The sequence below is a fragment of the Strix aluco genome, chromosome W (genome assembly GCF_031877795.1).
Source record: "Strix aluco isolate bStrAlu1 chromosome W, bStrAlu1.hap1, whole genome shotgun sequence".
Taxonomy (NCBI): domain Eukaryota; kingdom Metazoa; phylum Chordata; class Aves; order Strigiformes; family Strigidae; genus Strix; species Strix aluco.
The window spans coordinates 44,130,067-44,155,897 of record NC_133970.1 but is presented as its reverse complement, the minus strand read 5'-3'; the positions used below and the strand labels follow the sequence as shown (position 1 = coordinate 44,155,897).

The 25,831-nt window shown below is 42.6% G+C and overlaps 1 protein-coding gene across 4 annotated transcripts in view; it reads left to right on the top strand.

Moving 5' to 3' along the window:
* LOC141917765 (zinc finger SWIM domain-containing protein 6) overlaps window positions 1-25,831 on the top strand; it is a 188,536-nt gene that overhangs the window by 103,312 nt on the left and 59,393 nt on the right. For all 4 annotated transcript variants that reach the window (XM_074811210.1, XM_074811209.1, XM_074811208.1 and 1 more), the window contains one exon: window positions 13,428-13,784. In XM_074811210.1, coding sequence (XP_074667311.1) covers window positions 13,428-13,784 — 357 coding nt within the window. The remainder of the gene's footprint in view (window positions 1-13,427; window positions 13,785-25,831) is intronic.

The window sequence follows — 25,831 nt, the reverse complement described above, 5'->3', positions numbered from 1 at the left end:
CCACCAAGTCGCTCTATCACTTCCCCCCCTTCCCCTTTTTTTCTCAACAGGGCAAAGAGGGGAAAGAAAATAAGATAGGTAAAAAAACCCAACCCTTGTGGGTAAAACAAAAGCAGTTTTAATATAAGCAAAGCGAAGCAAAGGTCCGCGCGCGGAAGCAAAAAAAAGCAAACAGATTTATTCTCTACTTCCCATGAACAGGCGATGTCGGGCCTTCTCAGGAAGCAGGGCTCCCATACGCGGAGGGGTTGCCTCGGAGGACCAAGGGTGACCCCACCCCCCCCCTTCCTCCTTTCTCCCAGCTTTATACTGAGCAGCCGTCAGATGGTCTGGAATATCCCTTTGGTCAGTTCGGGTCAGCTGTCCTGGTTGTGTCCCCTCCCAAGATCTTGCCCACCCCGTCCCACTGTGGGGGGGGGGAAATGTCGGAAAGAGCCTTGGTGCTGTGTAAGCACCACTCAGCAGTAGCCACACCACCAGGGTGCTATCAACACCCTGCCAGCTCCCAGCATCAAACACAGCACCATGGGGGCTGCTACAGGGGAAAACCAATTCCGGCTCAGCCACACCCAGTACTCAGTGTTATCAAGGATGTTCTGATTTATAATATAGGTGACCTTAGCATGTGCATTTTTGGGGTTTACTTAATATTTTATTTTTATTACAGTAGTTCCACAGTATTCCAGTCTGCATTTGGGGCTCCACAGTGGTTGGCCCTGGACATCTAGAAAAAGAAAGATGCTTCCCCCTGATGTTGGCTCCAGCCATGCAAGGGTGACTCATTTGTGATGTTGGTGTGTTTTTAGACTTTCATCCTGGAACTCTTTCAACCCTATGGTATTAGCATCTTTTTCTCTGCTGCTTTGTCAGGAAATACTACATCGTACTTTATTATTTTTGCTAGAGTCCCTTGTAATGGTTTGGTGACCAGAGAAAGTTGCTGAAAACACTTATCTTGTAAAATTTACAGTCCAAAATGAACTGAGTCCCTCCTGAAGTCCTACATTGTTGCTGTTTCTACACTTAAAAACCTCTTTTCCTCCTTTTACTTCCATTTTGATTATGACTCTTGCAGTAATACACAAGCTTTTGTTATAAATAAAATTGAAGCAATAAAAGAATTTTGTAAATGCTAAGAATTAAGTCTTTAAATACTTAGTATACAAGTGAAAGAATAGAATCATGGCCATAAAGAAAGGGTCTTGTTTTCTAGGAGTTTTAATGCTATTTTTCATTTGGCACAAGTGCATCATTGATCTTTTTTTCTTTTTTTTCTCTCTTTTCAAACAGAAAATTATTTATTCCACAACTAGTAATGGAAACGGGAGTGGCAGTTTCCTCTTTTAGGACAAGTGTAATGCTTCCTGATGGAAGGTCAGTTCAGTTTCAAAACTGTACTGGCTCGTGCTTTTGCATAGCTTAAACTTTAACTGTTTGAGTGCAATCTTAAATTACTCAATCAGTTAAATGTTTTATGTTGTTGAAATGACCTAAATACCTTTTACTGCAGGATGCCTGTGTTTCAGATATCCTGTGCTGGGTTTTCCAAAACTAAGTATGGCTATGGAAATCCAGACACACTCTTTTTAGGAAGTAGTTATTTTCTAATCCTTTTTTAAATCTCTTCCCAAGTTTATATTGGTGATTGATGTCTTCTTTCTTTATAGGATTTTATCCACTTCCCATTAAATGGGAGAAGCGCATGCATTAAGCCAGCTAAAGGTAAAAGGAACAGAAGTGAGGTTGGACTGGAGGAGGGAAACTTCAAAACAAAACCCAAATTATTAGAGCTGGGTTCTTCCCCTCTTCCCCCCCCCTTAAAAATGAGCAGGTCTTGCTGGAGGTTTTCTTCAGTCTCAGATGATTTAATTTCTGTTATTTCCTTCTGGTGGAGACGGATGATTCTTAGTTGAGGGTAAGCCTTTAACTGTAGACATGTAATATGGAAAATTTCATCTCTTAGCAATAAGAATGTAAATAGCAACTTTAACAAATGACCATATTTTATCTGTTCGACAGGCAAGGCATCTTTTAAGTTGCTTAAAACAACTGATAGTCTCTAAATATTTACTTTCATGAATGTAAGAGCAGCCTATTTCTTGTTGTATTGCTTTAAGGATATTTTAATGAAAGCAGGAAATTTCATCTGAGTTTGGTTTTGTTGCTCTTCCTCATTTGCAGTCACTTTCCCATTTGTGATATTTATACTTGTGCTGTAGCAGCTAAGCATAACTTCTCCCTGGGAATGTTGTGATGTGAAAACTAAATAGCAGTAAAAGCTAAAATGGTATCGCCTTGGGAGATAGATACCCTGGGCTATGGGATGAATCTTTGCTGCCTACTTCCTGCAGGAGGGATGCCAGCTTCTGCCCACTGTACTAGAGCAAATTCCTCCTCAAAAGCTAGCAACAAATGCCTTGACACTGATCCTCTGAAGACTGATAGTAATTAGTCCTTGTTCTCTTAGTCTCCCTCTCCATATTGCTGGGATGCAGATCCTTGCTGAATATTTGCACATCTTGCTGTCTCAGTCTGTTCCCTTTGCAAAAAAAAGGGCCTATGAAGTTCACCAGTAGAGTGAAAGGTTTGTTTATCAAAATTTAACTGTAGATTAGTAATATGTCTTAACCTTTTGTTTCCAGCCTTTGTTATGGCTGAATGTAAACTTAAGCCTGATGCCTGCCTACATTTATATTCCATTACAATTCATCTATAAACATTTTAGTATACACTAGCTGCACTGTCTGGGCAACATGGTTAGTTAAAAGCTCAATTATTTGGCAGTAGTTCCACCTCTAGCAACTTTATTGAGTATTAATTACCCTTTTTTCTTTTCCCTTCGTTTTGAATTTGCTTCCAGTTTCTCTTCAGTGCCGGTGTAGATTTGATGATTCCCACTTCACACTTTTGCTGCAGCAGAGCTGCTGTATGATGGTTCTAGCTGGTTTCCCTCCACTCAGAATCACAGAATCATCTAGGTTGGAAAGGACCTTGAAGATCATCTAGTCCAACCGTTAACCCAGCACTGACAGTTCCCAACTACACCATATCCCTAAGTGCTATGTCAACCCGCCTCTTAAACACCTCCAGGGATGGGGACTCCACCACCTCCCTGGGCAGCCCATTCCAACGCCTAACAACCCGTTCTGTAAAGAAATGCTTCCTAATATCTAGTCTAAACCTTCCCTGGTACAGCTTGAGGCCATTCCCTCTTGTCCTATCACTTGTTACTTGGTTCAAGAGACTCATCCCCCCTCTCTGCACCCTCCTTTCAGGGAGTTGTAGAGGGCGATGAGGTCTCCCCTCAGCCTCCTCTTCTCCAGACTAAACCCCCCCAGTTCCCTCAGCCGCTCCCCATCAGACCTGTGCTCCAGACCCTGCACCAGCTCTGTTGCCCTTCTCTGGACACGCTCGAGTCATTCAATGGCCTTTTTGGAGTGAGGGGCCCAAAACTGAACACAGTCATCGAGGTGCAGTCTCACCAGTGCCGAGTACAGGGGTAAGATCACTTCCCTGTCCCTGCTGGCCACACTATTGCTGATACAAGCCAGGATGCCATTGGCCTTCTTGGCCACCTGGGCACACTGCTGGCTCCTGTTCAGCCGGCTGTCAATCAACACCCCCAGGTCCCTCTCTGACTGGCAGCTCTCCAGCCACTCCTCCCCAAGCCTGTAGCGCTGCTGGGGGTTGTTGTGGCCCAAGTGCAGCACCCGGCATTTGGCCTTATTGAAACTCCTCCAGTTGGCCTCAGCCCATGGCTCCAGCCTGGCCAGGTCTCTCTGCAGAGCCTCCCTACCCTCGAGCAGATCAACACTCCCACCCAACTTGGTGTCATCTGCAAACTTACTGAGGGTGCACTCGATCCCCTCGTCTAGGTCATCAATAAAGATGTTAAACAGGAGTGGCCCCAAACCCGAGCCCTGGGGGACACCACTCGTGACCGGCCACCAACCGGATTTAACTCCGTTCACCACAACTCTTTGGGCCCGTCCAGCCAGCCAGTTTTTTACCCAGCAAAGCGTGTGCCCATCCAAGCCTCGAGCAGCCAGTTTCGCCAGGAGAATGCTGTGGGAAATGGTGTCAAAGGCCTTACTGAAGTCGAGGTAAACTACCTCCACAGCCTTTCCCTCATCCAATAAGCAGGTCGTCCTGTCGTAGAAGGAGATCAGGTTTGTCAAGCAGGACCTGCCTTTCATAAACCCATGCTGACTGGGCCTGAGCATCTGGTTGTCCTGCATGTGTTGTGTGATGGTACTCAGGATGAGCTGCTCCATCAGCTTCCCGGGCACCGACGTCAAGCTGACAGGCCTGTAATTTCCCGGATCATCCTTCCAACCCTTCTTATAGATGGGCGTCACATTGGCCAGTTTCCAATCAGTCAGGATGTCCTGGTTTAACCAGGACAGGGTTAAGTTTCCCCAGCAGTGGGGGGGAGCTCTAGCCGGGTTATTCAGATACCATGCCGACGTCACATGCTGGCAGGTCACATTTTCCTGGCGCGGGAGCGCGGTGCACTCCTGGTTTTGTACATCGTGCTTCTCACTGCTGTATTTGGTAGCTATTTTGCTCTGTTCATTGCTATCACTGTTACTGTTATTGTTATTGCTGTTTGTTGTGTTGCTATTGCACTGTTGTATTAAACCTTTCCTTATTTCGGTCTCGGGGCTTTGTATTTCACTCCCTTTGTGGGGGAGGGGCAGCGGCCGCGTGGTCTCAGACCCCGGCAGGGGCTAAACCACCACACAGGACCTCCCCAGTCAGCCAGGACTGCTGGTAAATGATGGAAAGCGGCTTGGCGAGCACCCCAGCCAGCTCCTTCAGCACCCTCGGGTGTATCCCATCCGGTCCCATAGACTTGTGTGTGTCCATGTGATGCAGTAGGTCACTGACACTGTGGGGGGATCGTTCTCCCAGTCTCTGTCTTCTGGCTGAGGAGGCTGGATTCCCTCAGTACAACTGGTCTTGTTATTAAAGACTGAGGCAAAGAAGGCATTAAGAACCTCAGCCTTCTCCTCATCACTTGTTACCCTGTTTCCTCCTGCATCTAGCAGGGGATGGAGGCTCTCCCTGGTCTTTCTTTTGCTACTGACGTACTTATAGAAACATTTCTTGTTATCCTTGATTGCTGAAGCCTTGAAGCTGAAGCTCAGATAACCTATTGTTGTGGTTTGAGCCCAGAGGGCAACTGAGCACCAAACAGAACAGTTGCTCACCCACTCCTTCCCCCTCAGGGTTGTGGAGGAGGAAATAAAACAAAAGGCTCAGAGGTCTAGACAAGGACAGGGAGGGATGACTCACCCATTATGGTCATGGCAAAAGAAAGACTCAATTGGGGAAGAAAAAGAACATCAATTTAATTTGAACACCACCACTAATTTACCAGTCAAATCAGAATAGGACAGTGAGAAATACAACCACATCTTAAAAACACCTTCTCCTCACCCCTCCCTTCTTCCCAGGCTTAACTTTACTCCTGATTTCTCTACCTCCTCTGCCTGAGCAGTGCAGGGGGCAGGGGATGGGGACTGTGGTCAGTTCATCACCTGTTGTTTCTGCTGCTCTTTCCTCCTCAGGGGGAGGACTCCTCACACTCTTCCCCTCCTCCAGCATGGGGTCCCTCCCACAGGAGACAGTCCTTCACAAACTTTTTCAACGTGAGTCCTTCCCACGAGCTGCAGTTCTTCACAAACTCCTGCGTGGATCCTTTCCATGGGGTGCAGTCCTTCAGAAATGGACTGTTCCAGCGTGGGTTCCCAATGAGGTCACAGGTCCTGCGAGGAGCCTGCTCCAGTGTGGGCTCTCCGTGGGGTCACAGCCTCCAGGTTTTTCAGGGATGTGATCTGAGGCTGTGAGCAGTGCTAGTGAGAACATAATTCTGTAGTTCGTATGGGGTTCTTATGGAGTGGGTTGTAAGTTTTTTAGTCGCAGGGATAGCAGTGAAACTTGGAGGGACTCTTGAGGCCATGCTCATGGGGAGTATGTTTTGTTCAATGCCTCCACCTCCAGACAGCAGGAACTGCTGCAGTCTGCATCTGTCCTAAAACAGTCTAGGTCTTATATGGCTGTTGGGCAGAGGAAGGCATTTTGCTGCATTATTTGCTGATTGAATGGCCTTTCCTTTTCTTCAGAGAAGAGTAGTCTGGATGGATGTATCCCATCCACAGTCATCCATGATCCCTGCTTGGACCACAATGTGAAGTGGTTGCTTTTGAGCAGCAGAGACCTATCATGTAGTTTGGCTTGAGGCATTAGTGGAGACCTTTGTCTAATGAACATAATTAGTTGAACAGTTCTGAGACTTGAAGTTTTGGGCTGTTGAAGGAAGTCCTGGAATAATTTTTCCTTTAAATGTGACTGTTGAATTCATAGTGTTGGGACAAATAAATCTCGTGGTTAAAGTCACTAGTGCTGATATCCTTACAGCATGCACATTCGTGGATGTGCACCAGCAGTAGTGAACTTTCAAGTTGTCAGTGGAGTGTGCGCATGGAGTTATTTATCACTACTTCCATTCTCTCTTGCATGCAGAAGTCTTGAAATATCAAATCCTGACAATTGCCTTTATGAAAGTGAGTTGGGGAATCTGGGTGGTTGTTTGTGACCGTCCTCTGTTAGTGTTTGGGTGCAGTGATAATGCCAAATTTATTCTAGGTGGCAGTGCTCTCAACATAAGATATTTTATACCCTGTGCAGTCATTACATACAGTAAATGTCTCATGTGCTGCTTGTGTTAATTAATTCCCCCCTCCCTATTACCTTTGTGCCAGCATGTTTAAGGTACTATGGGTAAGTATTTTCCATTTTAAATCAGTGTTTTCTCTGGTTTATAAATAGGCTGTTAACATTAGCTTCAGGCTAAGTGGTAGCATGCAAAGTTTTGACTTCATAATAATTTCAAAGTGTGTTGTTGATCTGTTTTTAGCGTGTTCAGAAGAATTGAATGTAGAATACTACTTTGCCATTTTAAAGGAAAACCACTTCTTAAAAGACAAAATTTGAATGAAGGGAAACATGGTTTAGAGTCTTGCTTGTCTTGGGGGGGTGAGGAAATGCAACCACTGATCCAAGTTATGAAAAAATAGCTAATGGGCACAGTTGGGAACTACTTTCCATAAGCATTTCTTGTTGTTGTTTGGTAGGCAAGATGAAGCAGAGGTGGTTTTCACTTTACACAGTGATTATGTGTTTGCCAAGTAATATAGTAGTCTGAATAAATCTTAGCTGGCAGGTCTGCAAGTTAATTTAAATGACAGTTAAAGGTCAAAAGGTCAGTGGATCAATATTAAGGAACACTTCTGTTTTCCAAATACAGTTGGTAACACATTTCCTAATTTTAAGATAATGTGTGCATAGTGGATGAGGTGTTCTCAAAAGGTACATGGCAGAAAGCTATTCGAAGGCACTGGTTTTTAAGCTTTAGGGTATTTCTGTAATCCAGTTTTGATATTTTTGTATTTTCTGTAAAGGATAAACAATATGCAGTCTTGATATGTGGTTGCATTTCAATCAAAGCTTTCAATTGCAAGTGTGAACTTAAAGTGATTATTTTTTTAGCCATTAGAATTCTTGATAGCAAATATATATTTTTAATATATGCAATTCAGGTTTGGATTTTTTTAATAAATTTTGTTAAAGTTGTACTATTGTATGTTCATAAGAATATCCTGCTATTTTTTGAGCTGGTAATGTGTTTGCTTTGATGCCATGTTACTGGCATTTTTGAATAGGCAGCTAAAAAGTTTACTGAGAAAGAATTATTCAAAATATTTTTTCAGCTAAAGTTCATTTATAATAGCTCACTGTATTGTTGACTGAATCACAATTGTATGCAGCTTCCCTTGAATGAGAGGTTTTTTTTCTTTAATTTCTTTTTTTCCTGTGTCTACAGGAATATTTTAGAATTTTGAATTCTAAACTATCAAGAGAAAAGAATCCAATGGTCTAAAACTTTATATTGAATTACTATTTATAGTTAATTTGAAGCTTACATTGTACTTTTTTTAAAAAAAAAAAATTTCCTTCAACCACAACCCTGTAAAATCTCAGCATAATTTCCCCACACCCCCCCAGCATTTTACATGGCTGACTTGTTCCGATTAGGTTTTGTTTTGGTCAGTATCTTTTAAAGTACATCTTTAGACTTGGATAGATTGAGGAAGATGCTTTGTAACACAGGGTGACAGTAGAAATAAATTAAGTTTGTGAGATGCTATTGATGATGCTTATTTAGTGCAGTAAATTTTCTGCTTATGCTGTTGGATTAGTGGAACTCGCTATTTCAAAATTTGCTTTTAACTTGAGTAACTGAAAGTCGACCTGCTGCTGTTTCTCTGCATGCCGCTGTCGTTTCTCCTCTTTAGTGCCTTACAGTCTGAAGTTTCTTTTGTTTTATTCTAAAGTATTTATTTTCTGTGACAAAACTCAGAAGGGTATCTGAAATGTATATACTTGTGCTGGCAAATACTACATTGTAGTAATGTGAATTTTCATTTATCAGGCAACTTTACAGTCCTAGAATGTTTTTACTTAATGGATTAGATACTGTCAAACAGATTTGGGCAAAATTTACTTTGTGGAATTCAGTGACTCAATGCTTTCCTCCTGATGGCACTTTGGCACAGTTTCCTTCCAAAAGTACAGCATCTGAAAAAGCTATTTATTGGCTGTTAAATCATTTTTGTGGTGTGTATGTTTGAAGTGAGTGTTCGACAGAAACAAAATCACTTTGCAAAAGAGCTTCATTTGATATGTTGCCTTAATGCTCTAACTGCTTTTCTTAAATGCATTTTTGCAGAATGCCAAGCCTCTGTGCATTGAAAATGTCAGCAGAGCTTGAATTTACTGGTCATGTGCTGGTTCGAAAACAGTAAACCATTTTGAACTGCAGCAGCTGAAGGGCAAAGGTGAAACATGCCTGCTCTATAAATAGTAGTGAACACACACTTTTCTGCCTGCAAATTTTTTGTTGTCTTTAGATAATAATGAACAAGCTTTTTATTTTAAAGGTTTAAACACTAGAGTTCTTGGGGTTTTTTGGAATGGATAAGTACCTCCAGCAAAGGTTTGTAACTTTGAGTAAAAGAGGAATTTTCCCTTTGAAGGGAAATACATATTTGGAGTGAGGGCTTGCAGCTTTTAGCTGAAGAGACATTTTCTGCCTCTTAGTGAAATGTCATTATCTTTGAGTCCCTGTGCAGGTGATTCCTTTTGCCTTCTTCCAGAAACATGTAACATCTGTCTTCTTGGCAGGCTATAAATTACTGCCAGTGAAAGCTTTCTAGCAAAGCACAGCGTGTCAATTTTTTTTACCTGCTACAATCTTTTGATATTTTGTTTGGAGAATATTAGATGATTAGGTTAAAAAAGATTAAGGCTATGTCTGCACAAGGGGAACAGCCCTCCCTGTTGAGTACTCCGCAGTGTTGTGGGCTAGCAGAGAAGGCAGCATTTGATGTCTGGCAGGTTAAATTATAACAGCCCTATTTCTAGGGCTTCTGAGCTGAAATTTCATGAATTGTTTTGTGCATGTTGAAACCATTTTAAAGGTCATATTTATTAACAACAATTTCTTTAAATACACAAACAGAAAAAGAAGAGGAAAATAGTTCTTCATCATTACCAGGCATAGTACATCATTGCACCATAGTTAATACAGAGCTTTGACATTTTAGGCTGCAAGGGCAGATGATCTTTTTGTTTAAACCCTCTGTAACTTAAGAAGGGTGGGTGTATTGGGTTTGCATGGCAAGGTTTTGGTAGCCGGGGGGGGGGGTGGGCGGGCTCGAGAGAAGCTGCTAGAAGCTTCCCCCATGTCCAATAGAGCCAGTGCCAGCCGGCTCCAAGATGGACCCACTGCTGGGCAAGGCTGAGCCCATCAGTGATGGTGGTAGCACCTCTGGGAGAACATATTTAAGGTGGGGAAAAAAACCCCTGCAGCGAAAACAGCAGCTGGGAGAGAGGAGTGAGAATATGTGAGAGAAACAACTCTGCAGACCCCAAGGTCAGTGAAGAAGGAGGGGGAGGAGGTGCTCCAGGTGCCAGAGCAGAGATTCCCCTGCAGCCCCTGGTGCAGCCCATGGTGAGGCAGCCGTGCCCCTGCAGCCCAGGGAGGGTAACGGTGGAGCAGATCTCCACCTGCAGCCCGGGGAGGGTAACGGTGGAGCAGATCTCCACCTGCAGCCCGGGGAGGGTAACGGTGGAGCAGATCTCCACCTGCAGCCCGGGGAGGGTAACGGTGGAGCAGATCTCCACCTGCAGCCCGGGGAGGGTAACGGTGGAGCAGATCTCCACCTGCAGCCCGGGGAGGGTAACGGTGGAGCAGATCTCCACCTGCAGCCCGGGGAGGGTAACGGTGGAGCAGATCTCCACCTGCAGCCCGGGGAGGGTAACGGTGGAGCAGATCTCCACCTGCAGCCCGGGGAGGGTAACGGTGGAGCAGATCTCCACCTGCAGCCCGGGGAGGGTAACGGTGGAGCAGATCTCCACCTGCAGCCCGGGGAGGGTAACGGTGGAGCAGATCTCCACCTGCAGCCCATAGAGGACCCCACGCCAGAGCAGGGGAATGTGCCCTGAAGGAGGCTGTGACGCTGTGGGAAGCCCACACTGGAGCAAGTTTGCTGGCAGGATTTGTGACCCCATGGGGGACCCATGCTGGAGCAGTTAATGAAGAACAGCAGCCCATGGGAAGGACTCATGTTGGAGAAGTTCATGGAGGACTGTCTCTCATGGGAGTGACCCCATGCTGGAGCAGGGGAAGAGTATGAGGAGTCCTCCCCCTGAGGAGGAAGGAGCAGCAGAAACAATGTGTGATGAACTGACCACAACCCCCATTCCCCATCCCCCTGTGCTGCTTGGGGGAAGATCATGAGTGAAGTTAGGCCCAGAAAGAAGGGAGGGGTGGGGGGAAGGTGTTAAGATTTGTTTTTATTTCTCATTATCCTACTCTTATTTGAATGGTAATAAATTAAATTAACTTCCCCAAGTTGGGTCTGTTTTGCCTATGATGGTAATTGTTAAGTGATCTCCCTGTCCTTATCTTGACCCATGAGACTTTGGTTGTATTTTTCTTACCCTGTCCAGCTGAGGAGGGGAGCAATGGAGCAGCTTTGGGCACCTGGCATCCAGCCAGGGTCAACCCACCACAGTGGATTAGGTAACTTGACTGTATTAGTGCTGTCGCTGTTTAGATCAGGATCTGTGTTTATAAATGTTGCTGTTTGTAACATGAATTTGCAAAAAAACTCAGTGGAGAGGGAGGGGAAGCTGGTAGCTGAATGTGAGTAGGGCCTTAAAGTCAGGTCTGCTGTAAATATTTCTGGAGATACTCATCTATCCAGGAAAATCTTAACCTTTTGAATGCTTGAATTATATGCTGATAAATTAGAAGTGACAATATCGTTGGAGTAGCCAGTTGGGCACTTGATTTAAAAAAAAAAAAATGTTTAATAGAAAATCTTTCATTGGGTCTTTCTCTATTGGAATTAATAGGAGTTTAGCTACTTACTGAGAGCAGGAAGGAGTAGGATCAGGCCCTTTCAGTGTTCAAGTGTTAGGCTTTTCTTCAGCTCATAGATGAGAGAGAGTTTTATTTATGCTTCATAGAAAGTGATATTAAAAAAAAAATTAAAAATTAATCTCCCATACAATTTCTTTGAGACCACCAATCCAACTCTCATTTACTGGGAATTAACCTGAAATAGAGCTGGCTACGTTTTAACAAAGCCTCTTTTTTTGAGAGAGGACACTCATTGGGAGCATGCCGTGACTACTTAAAAAACGAAGGGAAAGGCCGAGGGAGGAGCTTATGGTTCAAGGGGCAATTCCCCTCCCCTCCTCTGTATAAGTATTGAGTGGAGCCAAGAGCAAGTTGTGCCTGGGCTTCTTCATAATTCCCCCCTTCCTCTCTGTACACTTTACAGCTTACTGCCTCTTCAGCTTCAACTCTAACTACTTTAACTAGTAAACATCTTGCAACCTTGGGGTTAGTGTGTGTGTATGACCTTCTTCAGGGAAGAGTATCAGAGTACTGCAATTGAATGTAATCCAAACAGTGATGCTGACTACACAACCTGCTCTGAAATGTACAGCATAAACAAATGGAAAAAAATGAGAGATTTTCCTCTTTGTTTCCTGTGGCTTGAAGAGCTTTTTAAAAACAATTGGAGATGCAACATTTTGGGCTAGAACTATGTATATATTTCTTTTTTTTTCACCTAATTTTCATGTGATACTGCTTCCTACAACACACTTTTCTTACATTTCAAGAATACTAAATCACTTTTGGACTTTGAGGGAGTGTACCTTTATATTATTTCCATTATAAATAGTTAATATATAGCACCTTACTTGTAGTAACTGTTTCAGATTTTATATGCACAGTCTGTTCAAGTTTAATACTGATACAGCATATGAAATTTATTTGCATTGCACTGCATCTATACCTCTGACAATGTTTGAGCCAAAAATCAATGTCATGTTTACATAAAATCCAAAAGAAACACCCAAATTCTGCAGTGATAAAGTATTAAGAGCCAAACATGGGTCTTCATCTTGGGAAAACAGAGATGGGTTTAGGTCTGACCTTCAGAGAATAGTTTGAGACCTTGGTTCAACAGGGTGCTTTGTCGAGTAGTGGCTGAAGCGAACATCTTTCTTATGGTATACTATACCTTCTTACAATATAAGAAAACCCAGCTCTTTTGCCTTGTGCTTTATCATGCTGAGTGGAAATGCAGACTTCTGAAACAGTGCATGCATGTCTCATTCAGTATTATAAATCTGATATCCTGTGTATTGGTAACTGCAGCAGTTTCCATCTCCAAAGAGCTACACACACATAGCTACCCTATGAGATTGCTTGGGTTGAAGGTGAGCTTTAGCATTAGCTCAGTGATGGGAGAGGTGAAAACAAAGAGGTTAAGTAATTTGTGTCAGTGAATCAGTGGCAGAGTTGGGATTAGGACCTGGGTTCGTGCCACTAGAGTGCACTACTTCCTTCTTACTGAGAGAATGGTTAAATTTGCTGGTAGGTGCAGGCTCCCTGGTGTGGGGTTTGGAAAATTGCTGCCAACTTGCTGAGCTGCTGGGAGTTTCATATTGGTCTTAATCAGATACAACTCTGCTTCTGCAGCTATCATTTACCAAATAAATGTTTTTCTTACTATCAAACTTTTATGAATGTTGTGATGGAATGGCAAAGAGGGCTTGTAAACTAGCTCCTATTGATTTTATTAGAGATGAAAAGGGTAAGTACAAAAGAAAGGGTTCATCATGTTTGTAATTAAAGCAAGCTCTTCAAGATATATAATTTCTCAGAAATAGATTATGACTTTTACTTGATTAATGTAAGGTTATTGATAATGAGATATGGTATTTTACTTAATAATGTAAGCTCTCCTCTCTTTTTTTTTTTTTTTTTCCCTTCACAGGTTTCCACTTGAGTGGCACAGTGACAGAGCCTGCAATGCAATCAGAGCCAGAAACTGTTTGCAATGTAGCTATCAGTTTTGATCGTTGCAAGATTACCTCAGTAACCTGTAGCTGTGGAAACAAGGACATATTTTACTGTGCTCATGTTGTGGCGCTCTCTTTATACCGTATCCGCAAGCCAGATCAGGTTAAACTGCATCTTCCCATTTCAGAGACACTCTTTCAAATGAACAGAGACCAACTACAAAAATTTGTACAGTATTTGATCACAGTGCACCACACAGAAGTTTTGCCAACTGCTCAAAAATTAGCAGATGAAATTCTTTCTCAGAATTCAGAAATCAATCAAGTCCATGGTAAGTTTGATACTTGTTCTTCCTTTTGTTTCATTTTTCATTTTCTTTTGGTTTTGAGCGCTTTTTTTGTGGCATTCAGGGGTGTGACCTCCTGAGGTCCCTTCCAACCTGAATTATTTTATGATTTTATCGTTTACTAAAGAGGATTCGGTTATTGAATCTTTTAAGGTGTTTAGTAAGTAATACTTTTTGGAAAAGAGAAAAAGACACGTTCCACCTACTCTGTATCTAAGAAACAAAAGAAGGGACTCTTTTTGATAATGGGGCTCATCTGCAGCCTAGCCCCTCTCCTTAAGTTCTGGTGACCCTAGCAGGCCTAGGCAGGTGGTGCTGCAAAAGTGAATTTCAGGAGCAGTGCTGTTCTTTGGCTTTGAGGGCTATGGGGATGTGGCTAGAGGCATGGCGATTGCTCTAGTTGTTGTGGGACATAATGAGAAGGTGGTTTGCAGAGCTGCCTGATGGCAGTGGAAGGGGAAGCTAAAGCAGATGTGGGACATTAAGCAATAGAGAAAGATGCTCAGATGTTGTAAACTGAAGGCATGCATCACATGAGAGTTGGTAGTAGCCTGAATGTAAGGAATTAGGGGGAAGGAAGAATTATGGTGAGAATGAGAGCGGTGCAGAGAAGACTAAAACAGTCAAGGGCAATTAGAAAAGGGGAAGGCAAGGGTGGGAAAGGAAGGATATATGATGGCTATAATGGCTATATTAGCTATACTATGGCTAATGTAAGAGGAGAAATCAGAAAGGGTATTGCAGAGAGTGCTTAAACTTCATCAACATTGTCAGCTATTGTCAAAATATCTCTTTACTCATTAGTTTTTAGGAAGAGATTTAATGCTTATATCACAGCCCAAATAGCAAAAAGAATAGGAAACAAAAAACTTAAGTTGTTGATCAGTTATGAAATTTCACAATGAGTTTGAGTAGGGTAGTTTAAAAAATATCTACAAAACTAAAATGTATGTCTTTTACATGTTGCTGTTTTCCTAGTAAGAGATGGCAGTATGTCTTTATTGACTGTTGGTATTTCTTAATAAAATACTAAAAACTGCAGTAGAAAATCCAGGTAGCACAAGAAAATAAACTGCTATTACTAAAGAAAGCTGGGTTACAAAAGAGGATCTAGTCTCTTGATTTTCCTCTCAGACTCCCATGGAACCATGGTCTGTTTTTTTTGTTTTGTTTTTTTTTTTTTTAAAGATATGTTTACAATGTTAAAAATTGCAAGATTCTTTTAAGGAAAAAGTTCGTTCTTCTGATTATATAGCAAGTGAGCGTTCTTCTGGGATTCATACTGTAATTCTGTTGATCTTTAATCAAATTCCTTACATTAGAAATGAAAAAGTTAACCAGAAAAAATCTAGCCCTGGTTATAATAGCATAGGTGGCCAAACATAAGATCACTATTCACTCTGTCATATCTCCTATGCTGCAGGCGTTCAGTTTGTAATACAAAACTGTCTTGTAGACCTCTCTTGCTTTGAAAAATTTAACCTCACTAAACCAATGTTTGAAGAAGAATTATATTGAACACTGCTTGAAGGCACAGGTAAGTAAGAGGAAAAACTTACAAAAACTTGCTTACAAAAGTAAGAGGAGACCTGGCACAGAAACAGCTTTGATTAAAGGTAAGTCCTGAATCTGGAGTTGGATGAGGAACTTCTCTTCAATGTTACCTAGAGGTGTTTTAATTTCAGGGTTGTTCTATATAAAAATTCAATTTTTTTTTTCTCTTATGATGGCTGTATTAGTTCTGGTTTTCATATATTTCTAGCAATAGGCAAAAGAAATCAGCTGTTGAATACTGCTTATTGTTACATAAGAATGATCCAGGGCTTTGAAGATCTCTGACCACAGCAGTCTTGTTGACTTGATTATGAGCTGGCTAGGGAGATAGAATAACTGCAGTACTTTCCTTTCACAAAAGGTGAGTTGGATAATTGTTTACTGGCTCAAAATTCTGTCTTATGCAGCATTCGATGACTGGCTTTAGCCACCTTCCTTTGTGAAGGAGGTTACTGGGAGAACTAGTGAAGTGACTTACCACTGATGATATGGATTTTGAAATGACAAATCCTTTTAAATTTCTCAGTGGATACAAGTGATGGAATATCCTTTCTTACTTCATGACTGAGCCTCACTGCAGGAAAAAAATAAGGGGATGCTGTTAGAAGCGCAGGAATGTGTTGTCTATTCACTAACTTCTTCAGGAGAGCAGTGATTTATTGGAAACCCTCTCTGTAATTGCCATGATAATTTTCACTTGGTGGTGATTATATTACAAGAGGGTTTTGCATGTTTTTAAGGCACAAAAGCACCTCTTGCATTTCAGGAGATTTGTTGTGTTCTGATATTTTTTCATGTGACAGTGCTACAGCTGTACATGTTCCTGATGATTTCAAAACTGGAGATCTGTCTAATCTGTGTGGTCTGATCTTCTGTACTGAAGACAATAGTAGGTATTCATACCGATACCCTGAAGTCTGTGCTGCATAACTGTTGGCTTCACACTGGGTTTCAATTTGGGGATGCTGACTCAGAAAGCTAGATGTAGATTTGGATCCTGCTTAGCTGAGGCTTTTCTCCCCCCTGTTAACTTGTACCATCATAGTGGAGGAAGCTGGCAGGTGTGTAAGGCTGAGAAGAGAACAGTCAGGATGACAGATTATCAGCTGCATTTGCCAGCTTTGAATCTGTCTTCTCTTAGATATTGTGAGAAACGCTCAGTTGCCAATTATCAGCGGCTCAGACAGGATGCGGTGTGAAGCACTCTTTATTACGTTCTTGCAAGACCGGGCGCCCCCATCAAGTGGACGCGCCTACCAGCCATCATGCAATGGTTTATATCCCTTTCTCCCAACCGCCAGTTCCCTCCCCTGATTCCTCATTGGCTGAGTACTACAGGGTGTACAGACTTCCCGAACCGCCTACCGATACGCCCCTTCATGTATGTGTTCATACATCGCATGTTCATGGAAATGAACCTTGGCTTTCTCCAGGGCGGAGAAGTTAATATGCATGAGCTCATCACGCAAGCGTACTAAGATGGAAAAGTTCGAAATTCAGGTTCCCCAAGTCTTTCGGTATCTGCATCCCTCTAAAGCCAGTTCCAAGTACTGGGTCATCACAGTTGACAAAAAGACCACTTGCCTTCTAGCCCTAGGCCAGGGATTTCAATGGTTGTGAATTGCTCTTGTTGATTGCTTTGGTGAATCACTCCTGCCCTTCCCATCAGGCTTATTATGCGAAAACAACATTCTTTCCCTTACAGATATAAAACTTAAAGAAATTGGTTGCAAGATCAAACTACATTCCTGAGAGTTTGAGTGGAAATAGGAAAGTAACTGCAAGATTGGAGGAGAGGTCTGTTTGCATATTAATATCATATTAGCATTGATTTGTCATGTGCATTTTGAAAAAGGGTCTGCCTTTTACTGGTGTAAGGATAGCCTAGTAAACCAATTTAATTTTTTCCTTTTAAGGTGTACTGTTTCTTTCCTGAGTGTTTAGTGCTGCTGTTATCTCTTTTTAGAAAACCATATGGATATCTCCACACTTTTCTCCCATTCTCTGATTAGATACATGCAGAGAGGATTTGCAATAAACTACATGCAGGTGAACTTCTGGAGAAGAGGAGGCTGAGGGGAGACCTCATCGCCCTCTACAACTCTCTGAAAGGAGGTTGCAGAGAGCTGGGGATGAGTCTCTTTAACCAAGTAATAAGTGATAGGACAAGAGGGAATGGCCTCAAGTTGCGCCAGGGAAGGTTTACGCTAGATATTAGGAAGCATTTCCTTCCATAAGGGGTTGTTGGGCGTTGGAATGGGCTGCCCAGGGAGGTGGTGGAGTCCCCATCCCTGGAGGTGTTCAAGAGTAGGGTTGACATAGCACTTAGGGATATGGTGTAGTTGGGAACTGTCAGTGCTGGGTTAACGGTTGGACTAGATGATCTTCAAGGTCTTTTCCAACCTAGATGATTCTGTGAAATTCTGTGAACTCAAATTTAACAGGGAAGAACTGGGAGAAAGGCATTTATGTACATTTGTCTTCTCAGAAGCAGAAGTGCCTGGGTAGTTGTTTCTCTGTTTTTCCAGGTGTCTCGTCCCACGCGGTGGGTTACGAGGGGGTGAATCTTTTGAATTCCCCGAGATCCTGTGTGCTGGTGGAAGAGCTGGTCTGTGCTCAGCAGAGCCGCAGGGCGGGCGAGTCACCACAGTGACTCAGAGGAACAGTTGTACTAGTGACTTTATTAACTGACCACTTTAGTAAGTGAATGGAAACAATTTGGCAACAATCAACTGATAACTGTCCAGGAATGAATAAAGGCACTTTGGCAATGAGACTATTTTCCTAATAACCTGTCAACGATCAACTGATGGCAATTCAACTCCTACAAAACTTATACACATGAATATATGTAAGAAAGAGAGAGAGAGCAGAAAGAGGAAAGAAAAGGAGAGGAGGAGGGGATAGGAAAAGGGGAATCACCACCCTTGGATCCCATGTTATTGCAGAGTACCCAGCTTGGTCAGTAGGTGGTGGGTCGACAAAGACACACGTGGGATGTTGACTTTATATAGTCTTTCTTATGCATGCGCAGTAGGTTTTTCCAGAAGGTTCTCATTTTCTCTGGCTTGTACCTGCACAGTTAGGCAAGTTCTGTCTCTGGGCAACAACAGGAGGGAGGGGGAGAGAAACAGCCCACCACCCCACCTCTGCAGAGCTTGCTCTGCTTCCCCCCACAGGGCGTCCCACTCGAGTTGTTTGAGACATCCTCTTTACAAACAGTTTCTTGTTTCTGAACAGTTTGTGACACCAGGCAGATCTAGATACATCCTCTGCTAATGTTAATCTCTAATGTATATTAGGAGTGCTGGTGGAGGCATTTGAGAATATCGATCAAAAAAATTCAGATTTTCTTTAAAAAAAAGTTTCAGAATATCTAGTGCTGTTCCTATATTGTAAATTCCAAAGGTCAATCCAGAGATACCAATGAATATGTGTTAATCTAAACCTGCTGTAGTTAGCTGAAATGACGGTGGTTTTAGTAGGAAACTGTAGGGTAGGGTGGGGCAGGACTGAAAAACAGAATACAATGTATTGCCAATCTACTAGAAAAGGAAACATTTAATGTTAAATATGGCAAATTATAGTAAAAAAATGATGGAAACTTTCATATGGCCCTGCTTAAACTAATAAAATTGATTGAGAAATTAGGTGCTAGAGAATAACATAGGCAATGGCAGGTGGGTTTCCCTTCAAGAAGGAAAAAAGTAGTGTTCCAGTGTTTAGTATGAGAGTCGTTCAGTGAACTGGATTTGAGAATGTGGTGGTTTGACCTTGGCTAAATGCCAGGTACCTACCAAGTCGCTCTATCACTTCCCCCCCTTCCCCTTTTTTTTCTCAACAGGGGAAAGAAAATAAGATAGGAAAAAAACCCCAACCGTTGTGGGTAAAACAAAAGCAGTTTTAATATAAGCAAAGCGAAGCAAAGGTCCGCGCGCGGAAGCAAAAAAAAGCAAACAGATTTATTCTCTACTTCCCATGAACAGGCGATGTCGGGCCTTCTCAGGAAGCAGGGCTCCCATACGCGGAGGGGTTGCCTCGGAGGGCCAAGGGTGACCCCCACCCCCTTCCTCCTTTCTCCCAGCTTTATACTGAGCAGCCGTCAGATGGTCTGGAATATCCCTTTGGTCAGTTGGGGTCAGCTGTCCTGGTTGTGTCCCCTCCCAAGACCTTGCCCACCCCGTCCCACTGTGGGGGGGGGAAATGTCGGAAAGAGCCTTGGTGCTGTGTAAGCACCACTCAGCAGTAGCCACACCACCAGTGTGCTATCAACACCCTACCAGCTCCCAACATCAAACACAGCACCATGGGGGCTGCTACAGGGGAAAACCAATTCCGGCTCAGGCAGACCCGGTACAGAGAAGGAAGTAACAACAAGGCTAGTCAAAACTAGATAAATTTCAGAAACCCAAGTAGAGGTAAATAAGAACTACAATGTAAAAAGAAATGAAAGATTCATAGCTGCATGTCGTGGTTTGAGCCCAGAGGGCAACTGAGCACAACACAGCTGCTCACTCACCCATTCCACCTCAGGAATGTGAAGGAGAATATAAATCAAAAAGTTCAGGAATTGAGGTAAGGACAGGGAGAGATGACTTACCCGTTACAGTCATGGTCAAAAGACAGACTCGATTGGGAAAAAAAAAAAAAAGAACATCAATTTAATTTGAACACCACCCACAACCACTTAATTTAACAATCAAACAGGGTAGAACAGTGAGAAATACAACCACATCTTAAAAAAAACACCTTCCCCCCACCCCTCCCTTCTTCCCAGGCTCAGCTTTGCTCCCAATTTCTCTCCCTCCTCCCCGTGAGCAGCGCAGGGGGCAGGGGATGGGGGTTGTGGTCAGTTCATCACACATTGTTTCTGCCGCTTCTTCCTCCTCAGGGGGAGGACTCCTCACACTCCTCCCCTGTTCCAGCGTAGGGTCCCTCTCACAGGAGACAGTCCTCCAGGAACGTCTCTCAAGTGAGTCCTTCCCACAGGCTGCAGCTCTTCACAAACTGCTCTAGTGTGGGTCCCTTCTGCGGGCTGCAGTCATCCCAGCAACAGACTGCTCCAGTGCAGGCTTCCCACAGAGTCCTGGCCTTCTTTGGGCACAGCCCCCTGCTCTGGTGTGGTTCCATTCCGCAGGTTGCCATCCTCCCAGCACTGAACTACAACAGCACGGGCTCCCCTCAGAGTCCCAGCCTTCCTCAGGCACAGCCCCCTGCTCCAGTGTGGGCATCTGCTCCACTGGTGACCTCCATGGGCTGCAGGGGCACAGCCTGCCCTCTCGCCATGGGCTGCAGGGGAGTCTCTGCTACAGTGCACCTCCCCCACTTCCTCCTCCTTTCTTCAACTGACCTCAGTGTTTCCATAGGTGTCCTTACAACTCCTCACAACTCCCACTCCTCCTCTCAGGTTCCTCTTCTTAAACATGTTATCACAGAGGTGCAGCCACCATCACTAATTGGCTCAGCCTTGGCCAGAGGCGGGTCTGACTTGGAGCTGGGGGAGCTTCGAGAAGGTTCTCACAGGGGCCACCCCTATAGCCCCTCCCCCACTACCAAAAAAACCCCACCACACACAAACCCAAGACACTGCAAAATAATATGAAAAAATATTTTAAGAAATTCAGATTTTTAGGAAAGCTTTTTTGCAGATACATTAAACATTAAAATAAAACTTGTTATATAGCAAATAAATAGTGAGATTTTGGTTTGAGACATGGATTGTAAAAATAAATGAAAATACTGCATGCTAGTCTACACTAATAAGGAAGTTCTTTTATCTGCAACACGCAAGTAGACTTTGAAACTTATTGCTGTATAATGTTTCTGAGGCATGGATGATTAGTACAAGGTATTAGATACTGTCAGCAGATAAGTTTATGCATTTTGCTGTATGTGCACATGGAAGGGAAATAATTTTTTGGATGTTAAAAATTTGTTGGGGGTTTGTTAACTTTCCTCAGCAACTTAGTGTAGCATGTTGTCATGGTTTAACCCCAGCCAGCACCTAAGCACCACAAAGCTGCTTGCTCACTCTCCCCGCAATGGGATGGGGGAGGAAATTGGAAGGGTAAAAGTGAGAAAACTCATGGGTTGAGATAAAGACAGTTTAATAGGTAAAGCAAAAGCCGTGCATGCAAGCAAAGCAAAACAAGGAATTCATTCACCACTTCCCATTGGCAGGCAGGTGTTCAGCCATCTCCAGGGCTCCATCACGTGTGACAGTTACTTGGGAAGACAAACGCCATCACTGCAAACATCCCCCCTTCCTCCTTCTTCTCCCAGCTTTACATGCTGAGTATGATGTCCTATGGCATGAAATATCCCTTTGGTCAGTTGGGGTCAGCTGTCCCAGCTGCGTCCCCTCCCAACTTCTTGCACACCCCCACCCTACTCCATGGTGGGGTGGGGGTGAGAGGCAGAAAAGGCCTTGACTGTGTGTAAGCACTGCTCAGCAGTAACTAAAACATCCCTGTGTTATCAACACTGTTTTCAGCACAAATCCAAACCATAGCCCCATATTAGCTACTACAAAGAAAATTAACTCTATCCCAGTCAAAACCAGCACACCTGTCCTGTCTTTACATTTTCTGTTATTAGCACTTGCTTCTTCACAGCAGTTGCTGGGTTTTTTTGATGCTGTGCACTGCTGAACAGGTGTTACATTTCACCAAGAGTTCTCTAATTAAATACAAGATGAAATGACTTATTTCTAAACTTTGAAACATTTGGGGAATCAAAGGCATAATATTTTTGAATCATTAATTTTATGATTTTTTTCTATATAATTGCTGTTTAGAATAATTTTGAGCACACTAAGTTTATAAAATCAATTGCTATTCTGTTGTGAATCAGCATACAGTAGTATTGGTTTCTAGCTGGGACCATTCAATTTTTGCATAGTACTCATGCTTTTTATTTGTAATTGTTTTTTCCATATCTTCTTCTCCTTAATGATGCCATGGGATGACATTTAATAGGAATTAACTAATCTACAGTTTATTATTTAAATTAATAAGATTTTTATAAAATGAAGTTCAAAAAATTCAGTATGGCTGAGTGGGTAATTTGGCATGGTTTCATTTGAAGATTAAAAGAACTTTTGTGATACTTAAGAAATAAGGACCAGGAAGCAGTTTACCTGGAAGATGCTACATTTCGTTGTTATTTTAACCAAAATTTACTGTTGATCTGCTCCTGAGTAGTTTGCAGCATAGACTATTCTTAGCCTATTTCAGTCAAAGCCCCTTGCTTTGCTTCTATTTACTTTTCGAGGTTAAGTTCTCCATGTATGACTCCAGTTGTTGAATGCAGTTGCTCATTTTGAAAGTAGTTGTTTTTAAAATTGCTACGTAAATGATCAAAGTGTTTAATTTTTTTAAATGCTGTTGCTTCTTAGAACTTGGGAGTTGATTATATTTAACATGTAACCTGTTATGACTATAAATATAAAAGGCTGTTACCCTGTTTTCAAATTTTATTTGGGTGTTCAGTGTTACAAACAATTGTTCACAGTATTCCTGCAATTTAGTAATTTTAGTAAAAGAGTATGAGTAAGTACATATGGCCATATTGATATGCTGAGTATAAATACTTTATTTATTGTACATGATGTAAAACCTATTTCAAAGATCAGTGATGACAGAAGTTATCAAAGCCAAAGGTTGGAGGAAGGGAGATTAATACGTTAGTGTCTACACTGACACAGTTTAATTACAGGTTTTAATATTTAGTATAATTATACTGTGTTTTTTACTTTCATAGTTCAAATGGGAGCTAATTTATCCTCATGACACCCCTCTAAAGCATATAAGTAATACTTATCCCCAGTTTACAAGTAGGGAAAGGGTTTGGTCTTGGTACCAAACTGCGTTGCAGAGATTAAATTCAAGGCTGCCCATGTTCCTCTCCGCAGCCAAACTGTCCATCTTGCCAAAGTCTTGCAGTGCCTGTTTGGGGCCACACTGCACCCCAATTGAAGCCGCCGCCTTTGGGTTGACCCTTCAGATCTACCTGGTGTTGAGCCTGAGCCTTCTTGCCAGCTATTGCTAGGGCTTCATTTCGCAGCTCCTAAGGCAGCTCCCTCCTGCAGTCCTGTTGCTTGTTCAGATAGTTTCTTGTCTACTCACTTGATCCTATGTATTCAGAAGAGAAGTGGCAGTGTAGAAATCCTGTCTGTTGCTCAAGAGTGATGTGTGTGCTAGTGGGAGAGGAAGCAGACTAGATCAATCAGCGTTCACCTGACTGTAAGTGAATGTAGTGATCTTGAAAAATGCCTGGTTGAGAGATGTGAAGACGGTCATGTCTCAACCCCAAAACAAGAGTGATGTGGGCAGTGGGAGCTAAGGCTTCCTTGGCAGCACAGCCAGGAGGCCCAGCTGCTACCAGGGTTGTGAAGGATGTTTGGACTTATGCCTGATCAGACACGCCCATCTCCATGCCTTGTTAGTCCATGGCTATTGCTGAAGAATGTCAGTGGTGTTGAAAGATCAGTGAATTACAACCATAGCTGGTGCTGGTTACATGTATACTAGAATTTCTTTATACATCCCGATTAAAAAATTTTGATCATGCTGAGTGTAGCCTATATACAATCTTGTGAAGAAATATTGCTCTGAGTCATGAAACAAAGAAATTAACTCAACAGTCAGAATCCAGCAGCACTGGGGTCACCCTGGGGATTCTTCACCATAAGGGCTCCCAAGAACTAGCAAGGGACATCAGTTTACATACACACAAATCATACATATTCATTAGATTTCCTGGAAAGGGGTGTCTTATGATAATGAGTTCCCAGAACTCATTTACATAGTCCGAGCATGCGTAGTAAAAATAGAGTAAGGGTCTTCGGTGGTCAAGGGAAGAAGTACGTGGTCTTCTTCACGGTGTCCGCTCTTTCCAGGGCATGCGCTGTGAGGTAAAGTCCAGGTGTCTTCTTCCTAAATCGGCGAGATCATCCTCCCTGGATTGTATCTCTGTGTCCTTTTGTTCGAGTTCCCCTTATCTTAGTTTGCCCAAGTGCTCGCTGAAGGCTTTGAGGCTGCTATCAGTGGGATATAGGGAGCGTTTTACTTTTGTCTGGACAGACAAAGAGGCTGAGGGAAAACAGTTGAGGAGTCCTTGGGAAACAAACACAAGCAAAACTTTCATGCATCACAGTTTAGACTTAATCAGAAATTACTTTGTGTGAGCCCTTTCAGTCAGAAGTATCTGTAGTACTGCGCTAAATAGCATTGTAGAGCTCAGACCCTCGGCTTGATGTCTTCAGCTTTTATAGTCTTCTAACCCAGTGTCATGAAAATAATGCTGATGTAAGTACAGCAATGCTGAGCACCTGGGGAAAGTATATTTGGGATTGTGCTGGGAGAAGAAGCCTTGGTGGGGGCAGTGCTGCTGGCATGGGGCAGCAGGCACCCTTGTTCCTGTTTAAAGAATCTGCGGTAGCTGTGTTGAAATTTAACCTTCTAGCACAAAATGACTGGTGAGCTTTTGATAAAATGTAAACAGTTATGGAAGGAATTTTGTTTTTTCCCTAAATGGGAAGCTTAGCTGAGGAATCTTAGGCTATTTTTAATACGACTTAAAAGTAGCCATACCAGGATTATTTAAAGATAAATCTCCATTGAAGTAAGGGATAAATATGTGTGTTTTGTATATCGGTGCTTTTATATAGTTCCTTTTCACAGGTTTTTTCTCTGTGTTTTAGAGCAATGAAATATTTAAACTATTTGCAAGGTGATGCTGCAAACCTGGATCTGTTCAACAGCTGCACTGCTTGTTCTCATGTGGCTTGATTTCCCTTTTATCTCATTCTTTGAAACTGAAGAATTATCGGCATGTGTTTCATGTAATTGGCTGAATTGAAAGCCTCTTAAAACTTACATAGTAAAGATGGAAGCGCTCACAGAAGAGGAAGTTTTTCATTCCTTGGTTTTTGTACTATCTTGGGCTTGATTCCTGTCTTCTGAGACACTCTTATGGTTCCTGTGGAAGGCAGGAGAGTTCTTTCACACTTTCAAAGACACAATTTCTTATTAATCTAAATATATATATATATGGACAGCAGTGCAGCATTCACAGCTATAGGCTCTGAAGTTGGAGGCAGTTTAGGAAGTTGCTGAGCTGGAAGACTTTTTTTGACTCTCAGCAACTAGTAGACAAGACATCTCTCTGACCCTTTAAATCTTCTGGTTGTATTTTCATTGAATTAAGATTCTAGCATTCCCTGCAACCACTTAAAAGATTCACCTACATGGCAGAGCTGCAATTATGAAATAAAGGCTTAAATCAGTAGAATCAATGTTTCTATACATTTTTCAGTTCCTGTACATCTGAAGAGTTGTAGCTATCTTTGCTTTTCATGTTCTCATGACTTCTTCAAAAGCCAGTTTTTACAAATCTGACCATGTAATTTTTCCTTCACTGCCACTATCCTTTTAGCATTGACTTCAGAGGTAACATGATCTGGAATTTAAAAGTGA